Below are 22252 nucleotides of genomic sequence, written 5' to 3' on the forward strand. Positions count from 1 at the left end.
AGAATGGAACTGCTGTGTCATACAGTAAGTACATGTTTAGCTTTATAAAATGCTACAACACTGTTTTGCAAAGTGTCTGAACTAACATGTTTAGGATTTATGTCTATTAATACAAGTAAATATTTTTCTTTGTAACTGTTTTATCTTATTACAATATATTAATGAACCACCATTTACTTACCCAATCTCCATTTATCTACTATTACAAGTAATATTTCAGTTGACATATTTATAAGTTGTTTCCTTACACACATGTACAAGCATTTCTATATATATAGTGGACATCTGCTGTTTGAATTAATTGCTAGGTTCTGGAGGATACTTATTGTCAGTTTAAATAGATACTGCCAAATTGCCTTATAAAGTGGTTGGGCAAAAAATAAATAAATAAATAAATAAATAAATAAATAAATAAATAAAGTGGTTGGGCATTTAACTTTTAAAGCTGCTATACCTTCCAAATTACTGTAGACTTTCATCGGTCCTTCCTATAGTTTTTCGTAGGTATTGGGGGTTTTGTTATCAGAGTACAGCATTTCCCAAGCATTTCACACTGTTCTTATTGTCCTGTTTTTTCTTTTGATTATACTTTCTTTATTTTTAAACAGGAGATTCATATGGGGCATTGTGTGAATCTGACTGATGAGGCTGTAGAAGCTGTCCTTACTTGCTGTCCTCAGATATGTATATTACTCTTCCATGGATGCCCTCTAATAACAGGTTAGTATAAGGCTGTGTGTGTGTGTATGTCAGTTAAGCAATCATGTCTGACTCTTTGTGACCCCATGGGCTGGCTGTGGAATTCTCCAGGCAAGAATACTGGAGTGGGTTGCCATTCCCTTCTCCAGGTGTGTGTGTGGGCTAAGTTGCTTCAGTTGTGTCTGACTCTTTGCAACCGTATGGACTGTAGCTTGTCAGGGTCCTCTGTCCATTTGGATTCTCCAGGCCAGAATACTGGAGTGGGTTGCCATGCCCTCCTCCAGGGGATCTTCCCAACCCAGGGATCGAACCCATGTCTCGTGAAGTTCCTGCATTGCAGGTGGATTCTTAACTACTGAGCCACCAGGGAAGCCCCTCCTTCTTCAGGGGATCTTCCCAACGTAGGGATTGAACCCAGATCTCCTGCATTGCAGGCAGATTCTTTATACCATCTGATCCACCAGGGTAAGTATGAGGCTGCTTGGGTTCAAATCTTGGTTTCATCTTTTAATAACTGTGTAACTTGAGTAAATTACTTAACCCATTCCATTATTCAGTTTCCTCATCTGAAGGTGAGTATAATCACAGTACCTACCTTATAAACTTGATCATGACAAACATTTTTTGGTGCCTAGCACATACTGAAGGCTCAGTAAATGTTAATCGTGATGATGATGGTGATGGTGATGGTGGTGATGGCCAAGGCTCAATAAATGCTAACTGTGCTGATAAGGATGATGGTGGCAGTAGTAGTGGTCATGATATTAAACATGATGCCTTATGTAGTCGTTCATATTATTACATCTATCAAATATGCTAAATGACCTGTTAACTGTAATCACACCAAGCTGTAGCTATTGAGATTCAGAATCATTCGGCTAACATGGCACTTCACTTAATTAGTCACAGCCTTTGGCTTGTATAAGAGCCATGACACCTCTTTCACATTATTCCTACACATGGGTCCCCTACCACAATATAACCTGGTTCTCACTTGTAAGTCAGTACTTAATGCCCTGCCCTTCCAGCTTATTTTCCTAATTATAGTTTAATAGTTACTGTCCTTTTGACAACTTCCACTTTTTCTGTTTGAACTGCCAATCTAAACTAAGCCTGTAATGGGTTATATTTGGTTATTGAAGACATCTGTAATGAAGATTAAAATCTTATTTTAGGTAGACATTTTTCAGAACACTAAAGCCAAAACTTTAGTTGGAAACTATTACCAGTGGGTACCTCTGGGGAAGGTTATGGAGAGACAAGAGTAGGAAAAAGCTTTCATCATATACTCTTTTGTCCTTTTGAATTTTGTACCATGTGAATGATTTTACCTGTTAAAAATTAATAATCATAATTTTAAGAAAATAATTTAGAACCAGAAAAATTTCTGTGACTGAGTACAGGGAATCAGTTAATGTGAACGCTATTCTGAGGGTTGTGAGAGGCAGGCAGAGGCTTTCTAGTCATCAAACAAGGCAGAAAATTACATTTTAACAAGAAGGCTATTATTATAAGGTGGAAGAGTCCACAATATGTGAAATGTAATTGCAGCCATTTTTGATAATAGGTCTTTTCAGAATACCAACTAAAAGTGTGTAAATCTACTCAGTGAGGTATATGTATATTTAATCAATACACTGAACAAGAAAGTGGTATTCATAAAGTGACTCCATTTTCCTCTCACTGTATTAATTACAAATTTGCTCTACAGGAGTTAATTTTTCCCAAACCCAAATGAAAATCTCAAACATGTGCCACTGACTTTTCTTATTATTCCCATGTAATACTCCAAATGAGTTCAAATTAAAGATGTTCACTCCTCCAGTTAGCTCAGGTTTGCTGTAGGTGGAAAGGCTGCTGTGTTAAGGGAATATTGTTAGTTTCCCTGTTTTCCCTCCTGATTCTCCTCCTCCTTTCCTAAATCACCCACCATGGTTTCTGACCTCAGCAGTGTTAGTGCAGGGTAGGACTGCGATGAGCAGGAGGGCAGGTAAGGGAAAGAAAGGTCTTACTTGAGCACTACTGCTGTGATCTAGTTGCAGCACCATGGGCTCAGTGGGTGAGCTGATCCTGATCCATACTCTCACAAAAGTGGGGCACTGTTTACCTTCTTCAGAGTCCACTTTCTTCCATTCCCCTCCTCACTGCGTGTATCTCCTATCTACAGTTCTCTTGATTCAAGCAAATGTGTCTCGTGGCTAGTAGCAAGCTTTTTCTTCCTCTGCCCTCATGCCTTTAGCAGCATACCTTCAGTTTCTTTCTGTTGAGGTTGCCTCAACCATCTAGGTTGCTTTCATGAGCAAAATACAAGGCAACCCATGCCAGCCCACATCTGTCCACAGGGAACACAATACTTTAGATGGTGAGAGTGCAGATATTTCCCCGCTTCAGTACTCTCTTTGGCCCCATGGACTCTTAACATAGCCTGCTTTTTAGTTTTCTTAGGTCTGATGTGTACTGTTTGTGATGTGTATTGTGTGTGATGTGTATTGTGTTCCCCAAGCTCCAAGGGACGTATCAGATTCTCCAACTGATCCCCTTGGAGCCCTCTCTCACTAGGCTTCAAGGGAAGAGCAAGCACCTGCAGCCCTCTTTCTAGAACTCAAATCACAACTGTCTTCAAAGAAATCCTTTCTTTAATTTCCAATTTTCCATCACTTCCCATTTTTACACTTTTATATCTTTGAATGGATAAGGCACCAAAGATTCCAAAATCAGTTTTCAGCCAAGCATTTGCAAGTCATGTACAAGTGGTCTGGTATCTCATTTCGGAATGAGAGAGTAGCTGATACCTCTAGTCCTAGAACCTTAGCTGGAATAATTCTGGTTTAATGTTCTATTTGTCTCAGATCAGCTTGACTACCTAACATGTTATAAACTCAACATTTGGTAATTTTACCTTGATCATCTTTCTGGTTACAATTTGGAAATAGTTAATCTGGCATTTCGTCTCACTTTTAATAGAAATGAAAACAGAGTATACACAGTCAACCAGAAAAGCTTCTCCTTAGGCAAACTGCTTAAAACAGTTATTAAAGACCTTATAGGTAATGAAATATTTAGAAGATACAACCAAAGAACTGAAAATTTGAGTACAAGACCAATATTAAAATGCTTAAATGTGCCTGTATTAATTTAGACATGGCTAATGAATATGAATTGAAAATATGTTGTGTGATTAGTCTGATTTTTAAAGCAAAAAGACAGTTTTGAGATAAATTCTATAATTACTGAGATCACTGGAAACCAAAGATATATTATCAGCTGGTAAATTAAAGAGAAATGCCTATCTGGTATGATTATATAACACTGGATGTAGACTACTGGAGTGTGTTGCTGTTTCCTTCTCCAGGAGATCTCCTTGACCCAGGGATCAAACCCAGGTCTCCTGCATTGTAGGGAGATTCTTTACTGCTGCACCACTGGGGAAGCCCCTGACTGTAGACTCTTTTCCCATCCATATCATGACTCAAAATACTGAATTTACCAGCTCTCATGGGACCTAGAATAGAATGACAAATAACCTCCCTCCTCAGTCTCCTGGGAGTTCCCTTACCTTACTTCCTTTCCGAGACTCATACACACACCCCTTTGGAAGTTTTTCTGTTGTGTGGGACTCCCCTTCCCTGCAAACCTAGAAAAGGGCTGGCAAGTAAATCTCTTTGTATGCTACTGCTACCTTGTGGTCATATCTTTTTTCTTGTTCTATCACACAATCCCTTGCTCAAGGTATGCAGCATAAAACAAAATATGTTTATTATGTCCAAAAAGTTTAGGAAATATATCACTGTAATGAATATTCATTTTTCAAAGGCTCTAAGAAATACTATAGCTAAGAAACTTTTTTAATCCGAATGTCAAGGAGTTAGAAATTTTCCTCTACCCTTTTAGATTCTTCTGGCTTATCTAAGAATTAAATTGACAGAAGGCAGGTAAAGAGGAGAAAATCAGAATTTACATACATGGGAGAGACCCAAGAGAACTGAGTAACTAGCCAAAGTGTCTGAAACATCTTCAGCAGCTAAAGAGGACATGCAGGGGTAGACATTTGGAACTTCGAAGGAGATGAAGGCAATTCACATGGAGATAAAAAAGCAAATGCTTGGTAAACAAATATTTGTTGGGCCATGCAGAGACTGTGGAACATAAAGGTTCTCTGAACTCTAGCCCCCTCACTGAGTTTCCCCCACCATACCTAGCCCAGATTCTTGGCAGATAATCTCTGATGGGGATAGGAGGACTTATCTGTACTTCCTTTAGGCAGTAAGGGGAAACGGCAAAGTTTCTTCTGGAGTCTTTTGGGCCTTGATTGTTTTTGGCTTGAAATAATCCTGATGCCAGACACTTTGGGATGGCTACAAAGTTTTGCTCCCCTAAACAAGCATTTCTCAAATTTTTTTTAACACAGGATAATTTATGTGTTTTTTTTTTTCAATCCCTGCTTTCCCAGAATAGGAAAGTGAGAAACTGAAATGGTACTTGCCCATTGTGGCAGAGTTTTTAATAATAGTGCTAAGATTAAACAAAAATCTCAAGATGAAGTGAAATGAGCACCAATCCTCAGTGTCAGCCACACATAGGCACTTGCCATGGGAGCCTGCCGTCTGCCTCTACAAGGATTTAATCTTGTGCTGCTGTAGTTGCTGACCTTCAACACCCCCTGAAAGGAGTTCAGGGTGGAGAAATGAGGCACTCTGTGCTGGTGGGGAGGGGGAAACTGGCAGGTCAGGTCTTCAGATAGTTGGATATAAAATTTTATATCCCCAATTCTTGTATCTCCTCATCTGTAGAAAAGTGCTAAAATCCTTCATGGAGATGAGTGTTTCTCGTGACCAGCAGAAAGCTTCACGAGGCTTGAGGCAACTTTCTGGGAAAATGTGTGCTTGATTGCATATACTCTCCCTTCCTCAAAATCACATGTATCCTGACCTTTCCCCCTACATCTTTGGAGCAGTTTCTCTGAGGTGCTTTCTCCTGGGCTGCAGTCCTCATTTTGCCCCCAAATAAAATTTATCTCGTAACTCTCACATTATGCATCTTTTTTAAGTCAACATTGGTCTTCTTAGTTCAGTTGAGTTCAGTCGCTCAGTCATGTCTGACTCTTTGCGACCCCATGGACTGCAGCTCGCCAGGCCTCCCTGTCCATCACCAACTCCCAGAGTCCACCCACACCTGTGTCCATTGAGTCGGCAATGCCATCCAACCATCTCATGCTCTGTTGTCCCCTTCTCCTTCTGCCTTCAATCTTTCCCAGCATCAGGGTCTTTTCCAGTGAATCAGTTCTTTGCATCAGGTGGCCAAAGTATTGGAATTTCAACTTCACCATTAGTCCTTCCAATGAATACTCAGGACTGATTTACTTTGGGATGGATTGGTTGGATCTCCTTGCAGTTCAAGGGACTCTCAAGAGTCTTCTCCAGCACCACAGTTCAAAACCTTCAATTCTTCAGTGCTCAGCTTACTTCACAGTCCAACTCTCACATCCATACATGACCACTGGAAAAACCATAGCCTTGACCAGAGGGACCTTTGTTGACAAAGGTCTCTGCTTTTTAATATGCCATCTAAGTTGGTCATAACTTTTCTTCCAAGGAGTAAGCATCTTTTAATTTAATGGCTGCAATCACCATTTGCAGTGATTTTGGAGCCCCAAAATATAAAGTCTCTCACTGTTTCCACTGTTTGCCCATCTATTTCCCATGAAGTGATGGGACCAGATGCCATGATCTTAGTTTTCTGAATGTTGAGCTTTAAGCCAACTTTTTCACTCTTCTCTTTCACTTTCATCAAGAAGCTCTTTAGTTCATTTTCAGCCATAAGAGTGGTATCATCTGCATATCTGAGGTTACTGACATTTCTCCCAGCAATCTTGATTCCAGCTTGTGCTTCTTCCAGCCCAGAGTTTCTCATGATGTACTCTGCATGTAAGTTAAATAAACAGGATGACAATATACAGTTTTGACATACTCCTTTCTCGATTTGGAACCAGTCTTGTTGTTCCATGTCCAGTTCTAACTGTTGCTTCCTGACCTGCATACAAATTTCTCAAGAGTCAGGTCAGGTGGTCTGGTATTCCTGTCTCTTTAAGAATTTTCCAGTTTGTGGTGATCCACACAGTCAAAGGCTTTGGCATAGTCAATAAAGCAGAAGTAGATGTTTTTCTAGAACTCTCTTCTCTCCAAAACACTGAATAACTTAACTTTATGGACCTCAACTTTCCCTTATGTATAACTGTCAGTCATAAAATTGGGTGATCTGATAATAATACAGGGGTTCCTATACAATGGTTTTTATCATTAAAGTTTCTTAAAGAGAAAAAAGCTGAAGTTTTTCAACTACCCAGATCATCTCTACTCTTCACTCTTTCCTGTCAGCACTGCACCATTGTATATTTTTGCTACCATCATTGAATAAAAATAAATCAGTTCAGTTGCTCATCATGTCCAGCTCTTTGCGACCCCATGGACTGAAGCACGCCAGGCCTCCCTGTCCATCACCAACTCCTAGAGTTTACTCAAACTCATGTCCATTGAGTTGGTGATGCCATCCAACCATCTCCTCCTCTTTTGTCCCCTTCTCTTGCCTTCAACCTTTCCCAGCATCAGGGTCTTTTCTAGTGAGTCAGTTCTTCGCATCAGGTGGCCAAAGTATTGGAGTTTCAGCTTCAGCATCAGTCCCTCCAATGAATATTCAGGACTGATTTCCTTTAGGATGGACTGCTTGATCTCCTTGCAGTCCAAGGGACTCTCAAGAGTCTTCTCCAACACCGCAGTTCAATAAAAATAAAATGAGTTAATATATTCACCTTATGTTTATTAATTTCTTTTTTCTCCAAAGAAGACGAATGCTTTTTTTTTGAATGCTTTTTTTTTAAACCTGATAAATGAAAGTTCTTTCTTCGTTCCTATCCTAACACTTTATATGCTTCCTCTTTTATATTCATGTGATTTGTCACATCTGACTAGATAAAACAATATGATTTATATTCTGTAAAAAGAAGGTATGTATAGGACTTCCCTGGCAGTCCAGTGGTTAAGACTTCACCTTCCAATGGAGGGGTGTGGGTTTGATCCTTGGTGGGGGTTTCCTTGTAGCTCAGTTGGTAAAGAATCTGCCTGCAATGCAGGAGACCTGGGTTCAATTCCTGGGTCAGTAAGATCCCCTGGAGAAGGAAATGGCAACCCACTCCAGTACTCTTGCCTGGAAAATCCCATAGACAGAGAAGCCTGGCAGGCTACAGTCCATGAGGTCACAAGAGTCAGACACGACTTAGTGACTAAACCTCCTCCTCCTCAGAGAGCTAAGATCCCACATGCCTCTAGGACAAAAAACCAAAACATGAAACAGAAGCAATATTGTAACAAATTCAATAAAGACTTTAAAAATGGTCCACTTTAAAAAAAGAATTTATGTATATACATATGTTTGTGCAATTCTAGTATTATGTTATTCTCAAAGCAACCTGACCCCCAGATTGGCAGTTACTCATCCGATTCCCTGAATTAATTTATCTTCTTCTCTGTGTTTCTAAGTTTTTATAAAATTTCTTAACATTACAATCAGACTGTAAGGAAAACTACACATTATAAATTAGGTATTGAAACTATTAGAAGCACTCTGATTTTATATCTGCAGAAGAGACAAAAAATTACACTGCTGTTTAAAATATTGTAAATCATAGACATTACAGAAAACAGGAAAATAATTTTAAAATGTATTATTTTAAATTCAGTTATGTCTGCTATGATTTTCAGTAATATCAACTCACATAGTTTTGTTAATCTCCTTAATTGGACATGCATTTCTATTTCTAACCATTATCTAAACATGTTTCACAGTATTCACAGCCATCTAGGTTTAGATTTTAGAAGGGCAATAAAGCAATTAGCACAAACATCCTAATGTTTATATTGAAAGGCAGGAAAACCCAGCAGGAAATCTGGCACTTTGGGTTGACTTGACTCAAATTTTAGTGATATCTGAGGATTTGTTTCAGCTTCATTACTTAACAAGCAAGTTCTTTAGATTCCTGGATAATAAATATGTCAAGATTTACCACATTGAGCCAAGTGGTTTGTTTCAGAGTTTTCTGTAATTAAAGCTGATTCCTTGCTTCAAGGACAACTACTTTTTAAATTTCGTATATTTCATTTTCTGTATCCTATATTATTCTGTTTCTTCATCGTTCTTTAGTTATCTGTTGCTAATCCAGCATGACAGAACTTCTTTATGCCATACACCGTAATGGCGTAATAGACAAAATGTGCACAGCCTCACTTATTTACCTGTGTATTTTTTTTTAATGTGTTAATTACATTCCCCTTGATCATTTGAAAAACTTAGTTTGTTAATTTATATTCCCTTAGTTTCTTCTTCTTCTTGGGGCTTCAACAGCTCCCATAGTGAATCTCTTTCAAAAAGTGGTCTCCATCTACATTAGTCATAGATTTTTAAAAAGATGGTAAAGTAAAAGATTCCTCAGAAGTCATCTACACAGTTTCTTTGTTTGAAAGATAAGGGAACAGAAATTCAGTGAATTTAGGTGGCTTATCCCAGATATTAAAAATAGGTACTAATAGAACTGGAAGTAAAAAACCTAAATCACCTAATCTACAATCTCCACTTCTTTTTCCAGTAGAGGAATTTCCTAAGCCTTTGGTGTCAAGTGGCTTAACTACTAGTAGAGAAGGGAAGGAAGTAGGAGAGTGACATCCAGCATCAGTAATGTGATTGGTATAAATGACCTTTAGAGTCTTTTTCAGTCCTGAGTCTGCTTTTGATGAGTAGCAGAATTTTTATTTAGTTGGTTAGTCATGTCTGACTGCCAGGCTCCTCTATCTGTGGGATTTCCTGGCAAGAATGCTGCAGTGGGTTGCCATTTTCTTCTCTGGAGGATCTTTCAGACCCAGGGATCGAACCCAGGTCTTCTGAATTGGCAGGTGGGTTCTTGAGCCACCAGAGAAGCCCAAGTAGCAGAATAAGCCACCCCAAATATGCCTCTTTGGCATAAGGATTATTTTAAGCTATTTTTCCTGAGAATCAGCAGACACTGGAGGAGCTCTGAAAAGAGTAGAAGTTACCCTTTTGTGAAGAGAGTTCACATTTTTAAAGAAAATCTTCATTTGTAAAATGTCTCCCTCTGTGTCTCCCTCTCTGTGCCAAGAGGAGAGTGAAAGTGAGAAGAGAGGGTGACTCTAAATCAGAATCATATTCAGTGGATAAGGCACTTTAAATCTTCATAGTGAATCTTACTGTTACCAAACTGAAATCGGGTCTCTTCACCTCATGTGCAGCAAAGCCAATCTTCTGACACCAAGCTGTGGTGAGGGAAAGTGCAGGGTGCCAAGCAAGCAGCATGGGCAGCTGATTCTCAAAAGGCGGGAACTCCCTGATGGCTTTCAGCCAAGGGGTTTTTAAAGGCAACATAAGTGATGAGGGTCACAGGGTGCATGATCAACTCATGCATGTTTTTCTGATTGGTTGGTGGTGAAATAGTTGATGTTTTGGGAATCTCAATCATCAATCTGGTTTCAGCCAGTCTGCGGTCAGCCAGAATGCTGGTGGTCATCATGTAGTCAACATCTTCCACTTGGTGAAAGGGGTGTTAGTTTCTGCAGAAAAACTCAAAGATATGCATCAGATTGTTATCTGTATCCCTTCAGGAGGAACTAGGAGTCCTGTGACTCTATTGTTCAAGCTATTATTACTTTTCTTGCTTGATTGCTTTCTTTGTTTCTGCATTTTCTATTTCTCTAATCATTAACTGTTTAAGTCTGTTCTTTGGAACTCAGTGAAGGCCTAGTAGACACAAGGCTTTTCTATAAATGAGAAGTGGGAGACATGGAGGGGCTTATACGTAGGAGGGCCTGGCAGAGTTTGGTTTCATTACCCTTGTTAATTATACTTTTACTGGTAACTTTCCATAACCAGTTTCCCAATAATCCCAACATCTCTCAATTGTCTTTAGCTAAAAATGGTGGTAACTTGGGCCATCTCAAGGAATTTACTCATTTTTCCTGATTATCTCCCATATATACATGAAGTATTCTTGTTGATAAACTTCTGTTTGTTTTTCTTTTGTTAATTCGTCTTTGGTTACAAGGGGATCTCAGCCAAGAGCTCAGAAGGGTAAAGAATTTTTTTCCTCTTCCACAGTTTCTACAAAATATTCTGGCAAGAGATCATGAAATACTTAGAGACGCCACAGTTTCTCCCTATAGCATAAGAAACTTACAGGCATTAAATATTCCTACTATTGACTCACTGCCCTAAGTACTCTATATATTTATGAGGAAAAGCTGCCTGATTAGACTGAGTAATGTAAATCTGGAAAAGACAGAGGGCAGAAAGAGATGAGGGCATCAGAGGATGAGATGGCTGGATGTCATCACAATGCAATGGACATGAACTTGGGCAGACTCCAGGAGATGGTGAGGGACAGGGAAGCCTGGCATGCTATAGTCCATAGGGTTGCAAAGAGTCAGATACAACGAGGCACCTGCCCTCTAGCATCAGAATTTGTAATTACATTAATATACACTGTATACTCAGAGCTAGAGGGAAAAGTGTTTTTCTATATATATATGTGTGTGTAATAATAGATTCCTACAGAAGAATGACACACATATATAATCAGAAGTTAAATATTTACATATATTTGATAATAAATTCATAATTAGTAAAAATGCCAAAATAGTCTTAGAAATACTAACTAAAGTATATCAGTAAGTATATGTTTCCCATTTTGTTCTTTTTCAAAACCGTATTGACTGTTCTGATTCCCTTAAATTCCTGTGTAAATACTAGGATTGTTTTATCAATTTCTTTTTTAAAAATTAGGTGGCATTTTGCTAAGGATGGTATTGAATCTGTAGATCAGTTTGGGGAGTACTGCCATGTTAATGAAAACTTCTGATCTATGAAAAAATGGATAATGATCCATGAATCATTTATACCTTTGAATAAATGGACATCTTCCCATTTATTAGACCTACTTTCATTTCTTTCAACAGTCTTTTGTAGTTTTCAGAGTATAAGTTTTCACTTATTTTGTTAAACTTATTCCTAAGTATTCTTTTTGATGGTAATATAAATGAAATATTTTCTTAATTTCGTTTTTTAACCAAACCCAGATTTGGCTGCTTGCATCTCACATGCCAGTAATTCAAGAGACAAGTGTCATTAGAAAAGAAAGTGCTTTAATCAGAAAGCTTGGAGAAATTCCCTGGCATTCCAGAGGTTAGGACTCCATGCTTTCACTGCTGAGGGCCTGGGTTTGATCCCTGCTGAGAGAACTAAGATCCTGCAAGCCACCTGGTATGGCCAAAATAATATAATAATAATGAAGAAGAGTTTTCTCTTGTGTTGTTGGAAGAGGATATTTGCTACAACCAGTGCGTTCTCTTGGCATAACTCTAGTAGCCTTTGCCCTGCTTCATTCTGTACTCCAAGACCAAATTTGCCTGTTATTCTTTTTTATCCAGCAAAAGAATCAACAGGTTAGACAAACCACAATGTGCACTCAGGAGAACATAAGTCAGGTGTTCATTTCAATTGCTTACTGATTTCATTTCTATAATTAGTTCTTTTACGATTAGAGGGGAACAGAAATGGGCAAACACGAAAGGAGCAAAGAGCTACTTTCAATTTTTGGATTGTTCATTGCATAGAAATAAATTTATTTTTATATATTGATCTTATGTACTGCAACATTTCTGAACTGATTTATTAATTCTAATTTTTAGTAGATTCCTTAGAAAATTCTATAAACTGTATTATGTAACTACAATTTAAAAAAAAAAAAGTTTTACTTTTTCCTTTCCAACATGAATGGTTTTTCTTTTTCTTCCATAATTTCCATGGTTAGAACCTCCAGTGCACGGTAGTATAGAAATGACAAAAGCAGAAATCCTTGTATTTGTTCCTGATCTTAGGAGGAAAGTAGTTAGTCTCTCACCAGGAAGGATGACATTAGTGGCAGCTTTTTCATAGATGCCCTTTATCAGGTTGAAGAAGTTCCTTTCTGTTTCTAATATGCTAAATGTTTTTTATCATGAATGTTGGATTTTATCAAATGTCTTTCTGTGTCTTTTATAATGATAATGTCGTTTTTATCCTTTATTCTATTAAGATGGTATAGCCATAAGCAAAATAATGTCCCCACCCAAAAACGTCCATGTTCTGATGGTTAGAACCTACAAATATACTGACCTTACAATAGGAAGATGATCCTGAGTTACCCAGGTCAGCCCAATGCAATCATTGTTGTTCAGTTGCTAAGTCATGTCCAACTCTTTGCCATGCCATGGACTGCAGCACACCAAATTCCCTGTCCTTCACTCTCTCCCAGAGTTTACTCAAATTCATGTCCATTGAGTTGGTGATGACATCAAACCATCTGGTCCTCTGTCATCCCCTTCTCCTCTCGCCCTCAATCTGTCCCAACATCAGGATCTTTTCCAGTGGGTCAGCTCCTCCTATCACGTGGCCAGAGTATTGGAGCTTTGGCTTCAGCCTCAATCCTTCCAATGAATATTCAGGATTGATTTCCTATAGGATTGACTGGTTTGATCTCTCTTGCTGTCCAAGGGACTCTCAGGAGTCTTCTCTAGCACCACAATCTGAAAGCAACAAATCTTTGGCAATCAGCTCTCTTTATGGTCCAACTCTCACAACCATACATGTTGTTGTTTTTCAGTCACTCAGTCATGTCCAACTCTTTGCAACCCCATGGACTGTAGCATGCCAGGCTTCCCTGCCTTTCATTGTCTCCCAGAGTTTGCTCAGATTCATGTCCATTGAGTTGGTGATGCCATCCAACCATCTCATCCTCTCTTACCCTCTTCTACTCCTGCCTTCAATCTTTCCCAGCATCAGGGTCTTTTCTAGTGAGTTGGCTTTTCCCATCAGGTGGCCAAAGTATTGGAGCTTCAGCTTTAGCATCAGTCCTTCCCATTCAAGGTTGATTTTGTTCAGGAATGACTGGTTTGATCTCCTTGCAGTCCAAGAGACTCTCAAGAGTCTTCTCCAGCACCACAGTTCGAAAGCATCAATTCTTTGGAGATCAGCCTTCTTTATGGTCCACCTCTCACATCTGTACATGACTCCTGGAAAAACCATAGCTTTGACTATATGGACCTTTGTTGGCAAAGTGAAGTCTCTAGTTTTTAATATGCTGTCTAGGTTTGTCATCGCTTTCCTTCCACAGAGCAAGTGTCTTTTAATGTCATGGCTGCAGTCACAGTCCACAATGATTTTGGAGCCCGAGAAAGTAAAATCTGCCACTGCTTCCACTTTTCCCCTTCTATTTGCTATGAAGTGATAGGATCAGATGCCATGATCTTAGTTTTTTTCAATGTTGAGTTTCAAGCCAACTTTTTCACTCTCCTCTTTCATGTTCATCAAGAGGCACCATAGTTCCTCTTTATTTTCTGACATTAAAGTGGTATCATCTGCATGTCTGAGGTTATTGATATTTCCCCCAGCAAGCTTGATTCCAGCATTTTACATGAGATACTTTGCATAGAAGTTAAATAAGCAAGGAGACAATATACAACTTTGGCATACCACTTTCCCAATTTTTAACCAATTATTCGATGTCAGTTCTAACTGTGGCTTCTTGACTTATACAGGTTTCACAGGAGGCAGGTAAGGTGAGTTGGTATTCCAGTGTCTTTAAGAATTTTCCACAGTTTGTTGTGATCCGCACAACCAAAGACTTTAACATAGTCAGTGAAGCAGAAGTAGATGTCTTTTCTGGAATTCCCTTGTTTTCTCCATGATCCAACAAATGTTGCCAATTTGATCTCTGGTTCCTCTGCCTTTTCTAAACCCAGCTTGTATATCTAACAGTTCTCAGTTCATGTAGTGCTGAAGCCTAGCTTGACAGATTTAGAGCATAACCTTGCTAGGATGTAAAATGATTTCAATTGTATGGTAGTTTGAACATTCTTTGGCATTGCCCTTCTTTGATATTGGAATGAAAACTGACCTGTTCCAGTTTCTGTGGCCCCTGCTGATTTTTCCAAACTTGCTGACATACTGAGTGCAGTGCTTTAACAGCATCATCTTTTAGGATTTTAAATAGTTCAGCTGGAATTCCATCACTTCCACTATCTTTGTTCATATTAACAGTAATGCTCTCTAGTGAAAGTTGCTCAGTCGTGTCTAACTCTTTGTGACCCCATGGAATTCTCCAGGCCAGAATACTGGAGTGGGCAGCCTTTCCCTTCTCTGGGGAGTCTTCCCAACCCAGGGATTGAAGGCAGGTTTCCCGCATTGCAGGTGGATTCTTTACCAGCTGAGCTACAGGGAAGCCCAAGAATACTGGAATGGGTAGCCTATCCCTTCTCCAGCCAATTGTCCCAACCCAGGAATTGAACCGGGGTTTCCTGCATTGCAGGTGGATTCTTTACCAGCTGAGCTACCAGGGAAGCCCTCTAAAGGTTTGGCTTGCTTTAATTTAAGGTTCCAATTCTCACATAATCCAGTGAATACATCCTATTCACTAGCTAATGAGCAATAGGATGAACCTTCCCACCTAGGAAAAAAAACCTCATCAACCTTAATCTCTTTTTTTCTTAAAGAGTGGCATTTTGTCTCACAAATCCTGCTCACAGCACCAATTAGTGTTTTGCCTAAAGTTTTCACTTTCATCTCAGGTTCAAAGGATTTGTTAACAAAATAAGCCACTCACTATATACAAATAAATAATAGATATTTATTAGAGAACTATCTACCTTACTTTCAATATAATAACATTAAAAGAAAAGAGAAATAGAAAGAGCAGCGAGTACATCGCCAAATTGGGTTTTGACCAACATCCGGACTTAAACAGTGCTGGAAAGTCCCGTGTCACAGCACATCTGGAGTCCCAGTTGGGAAAGGGTCCCAGGCAGCACATCTGCTCCATGGGTGAGACTTCCAATGCTTCCTAATGCCCACTTGACTTCACGCTCCAGAATGTCTGGCTCTAGCTGAGTGCCCCCACCATTGTGGTTATCTGGGTCTTTAAGACCTTTCTTGTACAGTTCTGTGTATTCTTGCCACCTCTTCTTAATCTCTTCTTCTTCTCTTAGGTCCTTACCATTTCTGTCCTTTATCGTGTCCATCCTTGCATGAAATATTCCCTTAATATCTCCAATTTTCTTGAAGAGATCTCTAGTCTTTCTCATTCTGTTGTTTTCCTCTGTTTCTTTGCATTATTCATTTAAGAAGGCCTTCTTCTTCCTTGCTATTCTCTGGAATTCTGCATTCAGTTGGGTATATTTTCCCCTTTCTTCCTTACCTTTCACTTCTCTTCTTTCCTCAGCTATTTGTAAAGCCTCCTCAACCAACCACTTTGCTTTCTTGGATTTCTTTTCCTTTGGGATGGTTTTGGTCACTGCCTCCTGTTCAGTGTTACAAACTTCTGTCCATAGTTCTTGAGGCAATCTGTCTATCAGATCTAACCTGTTGAATCTATCTGTCACCTCACTGTATAAGGGATTCGATTTGGGTCATACCTGAATGGCCTACTGGTTTTCCCTACTTTCTTCAATTTAAGCCTGAATTTTTCAATAAGGAGCTCATGATATGAGCCACAATCAGCTCCAGGTCTTCTTTTTACTGACTATATAGAGCTTCTCCATCTGTGGCTGCAAAGAACATAATCAATTTGATTTCAGTATTGACCACCTGGTGATGTCCATGTATAGAGTCATCTTTTGTGTTGTTGGAAAAGTGCTATGAAAAGTTGTTGCTATGGTCAGTGTGTTTTCTTGACAAAACTCTGTTAGCTTCTGTCCTGCTTCATTTTGTACTCCAAAGCCAAACTTGCCTGTTACTCCAAGTATCTCTTGACTTCCTACTTTTGTATTTCAGTCCCCAAGGATAAAAAGGACATCTTTTTTGGTGTTCTAGAAGGTGTTGTAGGTCTTCATAGAACCAGTCAACTTCAGTTTCTTCAGCATCAGTGTTTGGGCGTAGACTTGGATTACTCTGATGTTGAATGGTTTGCCTTGGAAATGAACCAAGATCTTTCTGTCATTTTTGAGGATGTACCCAAGTACTGCATTGTGGATTCTTTTATTGACTGTGAGAGCTACTCCACTTCTTCTAAGGGAGTCTTGCCCACAGTAGTAGACATATTATAGTTATCTGAATTAAATTTGCCCATTCCCATCCATTTTAGTTCACTGATTCCTAAGATGTCAGTGTTCACTCTTGCCATCTCCTTCGTGTCCACATCTAATTTACCTTGATTCATAGACCTTACATTCCAGTTTCTTATGCAATATTGTTTCTTACATCGTCAGACTTTACTTTCACCACCAGATACATCCACAGGTGAGTGCTGCTCCTGTTTTGACCTAGCCACTTCATTCTTTCCAGAGCTATTTGTAATTGCCCTCCACTCTTCCCCAGTAGCATATTGGACACTTTCCTACCTGGGGGGGCTCATCTTCTGGTGTCATATCTTTTTGCCTTTTCATACTGTCCATTGGGTTCTCCAGGCAAGAATATTGGAGTGAGTTGCCATCCCCTCCGCCTGTGGACCACGTTTTGTCAGAACTCTTCAGTATGACCCATCTGTCTTGGGTGGCCCTGCATGGCATGGCTCATAGATTCAGTGAGTTATGCAAGCCCCTGCCCTACAACAAGGCTGTGATCCATGAAGGGGTTTATTGTCTGTCACCTTGCCAATTCATATCATAGGATGCTTTGTCCAATGTAAAATATATGATGTGTTTTCACCTCAGTTTTCATGAATTTTCAATACATTCAAGTTTCCTTTAAGATTTGATAAATTATAATAATATGTACACCAACATAATATCAACTTTTCGATAGAAAACTACTGCCATAGGTATACATATCAATTATTAGTTGAATCTTACTTTCAGAATTGTTTAAAAAAATGATATTGGCAAATATACATAAAATTTACTATTTTAACCATTTTTAGGATAGAATTCAATGGATTTAAGTACATTCATATCATTGTGCAGCCATCACCATTAACTATCCGCAGAACTTCTTCCTCATCCCAAACAGAAACTCTTTACCCTTTAAATAATAACTCCGCATTATCCTTTCCCCCAGCCTCTGGCAACCTCTGTTCTATCTTCTGTCTTTATGAATTTGCCATTATAATCAGATTTTTTAATGTGACAATTAATGTGTCCTGTCACCACAACAAGACTGTCCATGAAGGGGAAAATAGTGTACATTAATTAATTCCCAAATGTTACGCTAACCTTACATTCCTAAGGTAAATCCCAGCTGATCATGTCATATAATCCTTTTTCTGTGTTGCTAGATTTGGTTTGCTCTTGTCTTATTGAGGATCTTTGAATATATGTTCATAAAAAATATTGACCTGTTGTTCTTTTTCTCTGTGTGTGTAATGTCTTTGTCTGGCTTTTGTGTAAAGGTAATACTGTCTGCATAGAATAAACTAGAAGGTGTTCCTCCCTCTCATATTATAGATAAGGTATAAACTTCTATACATAGTTTTGTTATAGTTGCTGTCTTTATCCATCCTTTTACTTTCAACCTATTTGAAATCTGCCATTAATCTAAATTTCCTGTAATAATAGACCTCCTCTGTAATAACTAATGATACTTTTAAAACAATGAAAATTCCATTTGTTGTATTTTTAGGCACTTAACAAAATTAGCTGCCAATGTAAACCTTGATTTCACAACTATAATTTCTTGTTTCCAGACACTCTGTGGTTCTCTTTCTTGTACTAAATCTTAATGTTTGACTTATTTTTGTTTTACTTAAAATAAAATCTAGTAACCATATATTGGGCCCTCTTTTTTTCCTTGTTGTTGCTGTTGTTTAGTCATGTCTGACTCAGCGACCCCATGGACTGCACCATGCCAGTCTTTCCTGTCCTTCACTATCTCCCAGAATTTGCTCAAACTCATGTCCACTGAGTCGGTGATGCCATCCAACCATCTCATCCTCTGTTACCCACTTTTCCTCCTGCCCTCAATCTTTCCCAGCATCAAAGTCTTTTCCAGTGAGTCGGCTCTTTGCATCAAATGACCAAAGTATTGGAGCTTCAGCTTCAGTATGTGTCCTTCCAATGAGTATTCAGGGTGACTTTCCTTTAGGATTGACTGGTTTGATCTCCTTGCAGTCCAAGGGACTCACAAGAGTCTTCTCCAACACCACAGTTCAAAAGCATCAATTCTTCAGCACTCAGCCTTCTTTATGATCCAACTCTCACATCCATACGTGACTACTGGAAAAACCATAGCTTTGACTATACGGACCTTTGTCAGCAAAGTGATGTCTCTGCTTTTTAATATGCTGTCTAGGTTTGTCAGCTTTTCTTCCAAGGAGCAAGTGTCTTTTCATTTCATGGCTGTAGTCATCTTCTACAGTGATTTTGGAGCCCCCCCAAAATAAAGTCAGCCACTGTTTCCATTTTTCCCCCTTCTGTTTGCCATGAAGTGATGGGACCAGATACTATAGTCTTAGTTTTTCCAGTGTTAAGTTTCAAACCAGCGCTTTCACTCTCCTCTTTCACCTTCATCAAGAGGCTCTTTAGTTCCTCTTAGCTTTCTGCCATTAGGGAGGTGTCATCTGCATATCTGAGGTTATTGATATTTCTCCCAGCAATCTTGATTCCAGCTTGTGCTTCATCCAGCCCAGTTAAATAACCATGGTGACAGTATACAGCCTTGATGTACTCCTTTACTAATTTTGAACAGGTCCATATCTGGTTCTAACTGCTGCTTCTTGACCCACATACAGGTTTCCCAGGAGGCAGGTAAGGTGGTCTGGTATTCCCATCTCTTTAAGAATTTTCCACAGCTTGCTGTGATCCACACAGTCAAAGGATTTAGCATAGTTTCTTTAAGTCTGAGAACCACTAAGACTAGGTTGAAAGTGAAAGTGAAGTCGCTCAGTCGTGTCCGACTCTCTGCGACCCCATGGACTGTAGCCTACCAGGCTCCGCCGTCCATGAGATTTTCCAGGCAATAGTCCTGGAGTGGGCTGCCATTTCCTTCTCCAGAAGACTAGGTTAGAGATATGTTATACATACAACATAGATTGTTCATTGCTTTACAATGTTTTGTTGGTTTCTGCCAAACATCCAATCAACCAGCCATAGGTTTACATATGTCCCCTCCATCTTAAGCCTCCCTCACACCTCCCACCCTATCCCACTCCTCTGGGTTGTCACAGAGCACTGCTTGAACTACCTATGTCATACAGCAAATTCCCACTGGCTATGGCAATGTATGTTTCAATGCTACTCTCTCAATTTGTCCCACCTTCTCCTTCCCCTGCTGTGTCCACAAGTCTGTTCTCTATGTCTGTGTCTCTATTGCTGCCCTGCAAATAGGTTCATCAGTATCATTTTTCTAGATTCCATATATATGTGATAATATACGATATTTGTTTTTCTGACTTACTTACAGACTCTAGGTTCATCGACCTCACTAGAACCAACCAAATTCATTCCTTTTTATGGCCGAAACTCCTGAATAATTTTTTAACTAATTTATTTTAATTGGAGGCTAACTATAATGTGATAGTGCTTTTTGCCATACATTGACATGAATCAGCCATGGGTGTATATGTGTCCCCCATCCTGAACCCCTCTCCCACCTTCCTCCCAATCCCATCCCTCAGGGTTGTCCCAGTGCGCTGGCTTTGAGTGCCGTTCCATGCATCAAACTTACTGGTCATCTCTTTCACATATGGTAATATACATGTTTCAATGCTATTATCTCAAATTATCACACCCTTGCCTTCTCCCACAGAGTCCAAAAGTGTTCTTTACATCAGTGTATCTTTTGCTATCTTGCTTATGGGGTCATCATTACCATCTTTCTAAAATCCATATATATGCGTTAATATACTGTATTGGTCTCTTCCTTTCTGACTTACTTCATTGTATAATAGGCTCCAGTTTCATCCATCTCATTAGAACTGACTCAAATGCATTCTTTTTAATAGCTGAGTAATACTCCATTGTGTATATATACCACAGCTTTCTTATCCATTCGTCTGCCAATAGACATCTAGGTTGCTTCCATGTCCTAGATACTGTAAACAGTAGTTCAGTTCAGTTCAGTTCAGTTGCTCAGTCATGTCCGACTCTGCGACCCCATGAATTGCAGCACCCCAGGCCTCCCTGTCCATCACCAACTCCCAGAGTTCACTCAGACTCACATCCATTGAGTCGGTGATGCCATCCAGCCATCTCATCCTCTGTCGTCCCCTTCTCCTCCTGTCCCTGATCCCTCCCAGCATCGGAGTCTTTTCCAATGAGTCACCACTTCACATGGGGTGGCCAAAGTACTGGAGTTTCAGCTTTAGCATCATTCCTTCCAAAGAAATCCCAGGGTTGATCTCCTTCAGAATGGACTGGTTGGATCTCCTTGCAGTCCAAGGGACTCTCAAGAGTCTTCTCCAACACCACAGTTCAAAAGCATCAATTCTTCAGCATTCAGCCCTCTTCACAGTACAACTCTCACATCCATACATGACCACAGGAAAAACCATAGCCTTGACTAGATGGATCTTAGTTGGCAAAGTAATGTCTGTGCTTTTGAATATGCTATCTAGGTTGGTCATAACTTTTCTTCCAAGGAGTAAGGGTCTTTTAATTTCATGGCTGCAGTCACCATCTGCAGTGATTTTGGAGCCCAGAAAAATAAAGTCTAATACTGTTTCCACTGTTTCCCCATCTATTTCCCATGAAGTGATGGGACCGGATGCCATGATCTTCGTTTTCTGAATGTTGAGCTTTAAGCCAACTTTTTTACTCTCCTGTTTCACTTTCATCAAGAGGCTTTTTAGTTGAGCTTTAAGCCAACTTCTTCACTCTCCTCTTTCACTTTCATCAAGAGGCTTTTTAGCTCCTCTTCACTTTCTGCCACAAGGGTGGTGTCATCTGCATATCTGAGGTTATTGATATTTCTCCCGGCAATCTTGATTCCAGTCTGTGCTTCTTCCAGCCCAGTGTTGCTCATGATGTACTTTGCATATAAGTTAAATAAGCAGGGTGACAATATACAGCCTTGATGTACTTCTTAAACAGTAGTGCAATGAACATTGACCCCAGTGTTCTCTTAGGGAGACCCCAATGTGTCGCTTTCAATTCTGATTTCCTCATTGTGTATGCCCAGCTGTGTGATTGCTGGGTCGTATGTCAGTTCTATTTCCAGTTTTTTAAGGAATCTCCACACTGTTCTCCATAGTAGCTGTACTAGTTTGCATTCCCACCAACAGTGTAAGAAGGTTCCCTTTTCTCCACATCCTCTCCAGCATTTATCCTGAATAAGTTTTAAAGTAATAAAATTGTAGCAGTATTTTTACATTAGAAGATATTATAAAACTGACTTTGTAAAATCACTCCTATATATTGTGATAACTGAAAACTATCTAAATGTCTATCATATACATTGGTTAAATTACAAGGAATTCATATAATAGTTATCTATTTAAAACCATGTTTTGTAAGTATATGACATGGAACATGTTCAACAGTTGGTTAAGTTGTCCTGTTCTGGTAACTACTCTGGAGAAGGTAATGGCACCCCA

General features: G+C 39.4%; 1 protein-coding gene across 2 annotated transcripts in view; it reads left to right on the forward strand.

The window, feature by feature from the left end:
- Nucleotides 1–22252, forward strand: part of AMN1 (antagonist of mitotic exit network 1 homolog) — a 79292-nt gene that overhangs the window by 54144 nt on the left and 2896 nt on the right. For both annotated transcript variants that reach the window (XM_069585447.1, XM_069585448.1), the window contains exon 6: nt 609–720. In XM_069585447.1, coding sequence (XP_069441548.1) covers nt 609–720 — 112 coding nt within the window. The remainder of the gene's footprint in view (nt 1–608; nt 721–22252) is intronic.

Source organism: Ovis canadensis, chromosome 3 (assembly GCF_042477335.2).
Source record: "Ovis canadensis isolate MfBH-ARS-UI-01 breed Bighorn chromosome 3, ARS-UI_OviCan_v2, whole genome shotgun sequence".
Classification (NCBI taxonomy): domain Eukaryota; kingdom Metazoa; phylum Chordata; class Mammalia; order Artiodactyla; family Bovidae; genus Ovis; species Ovis canadensis.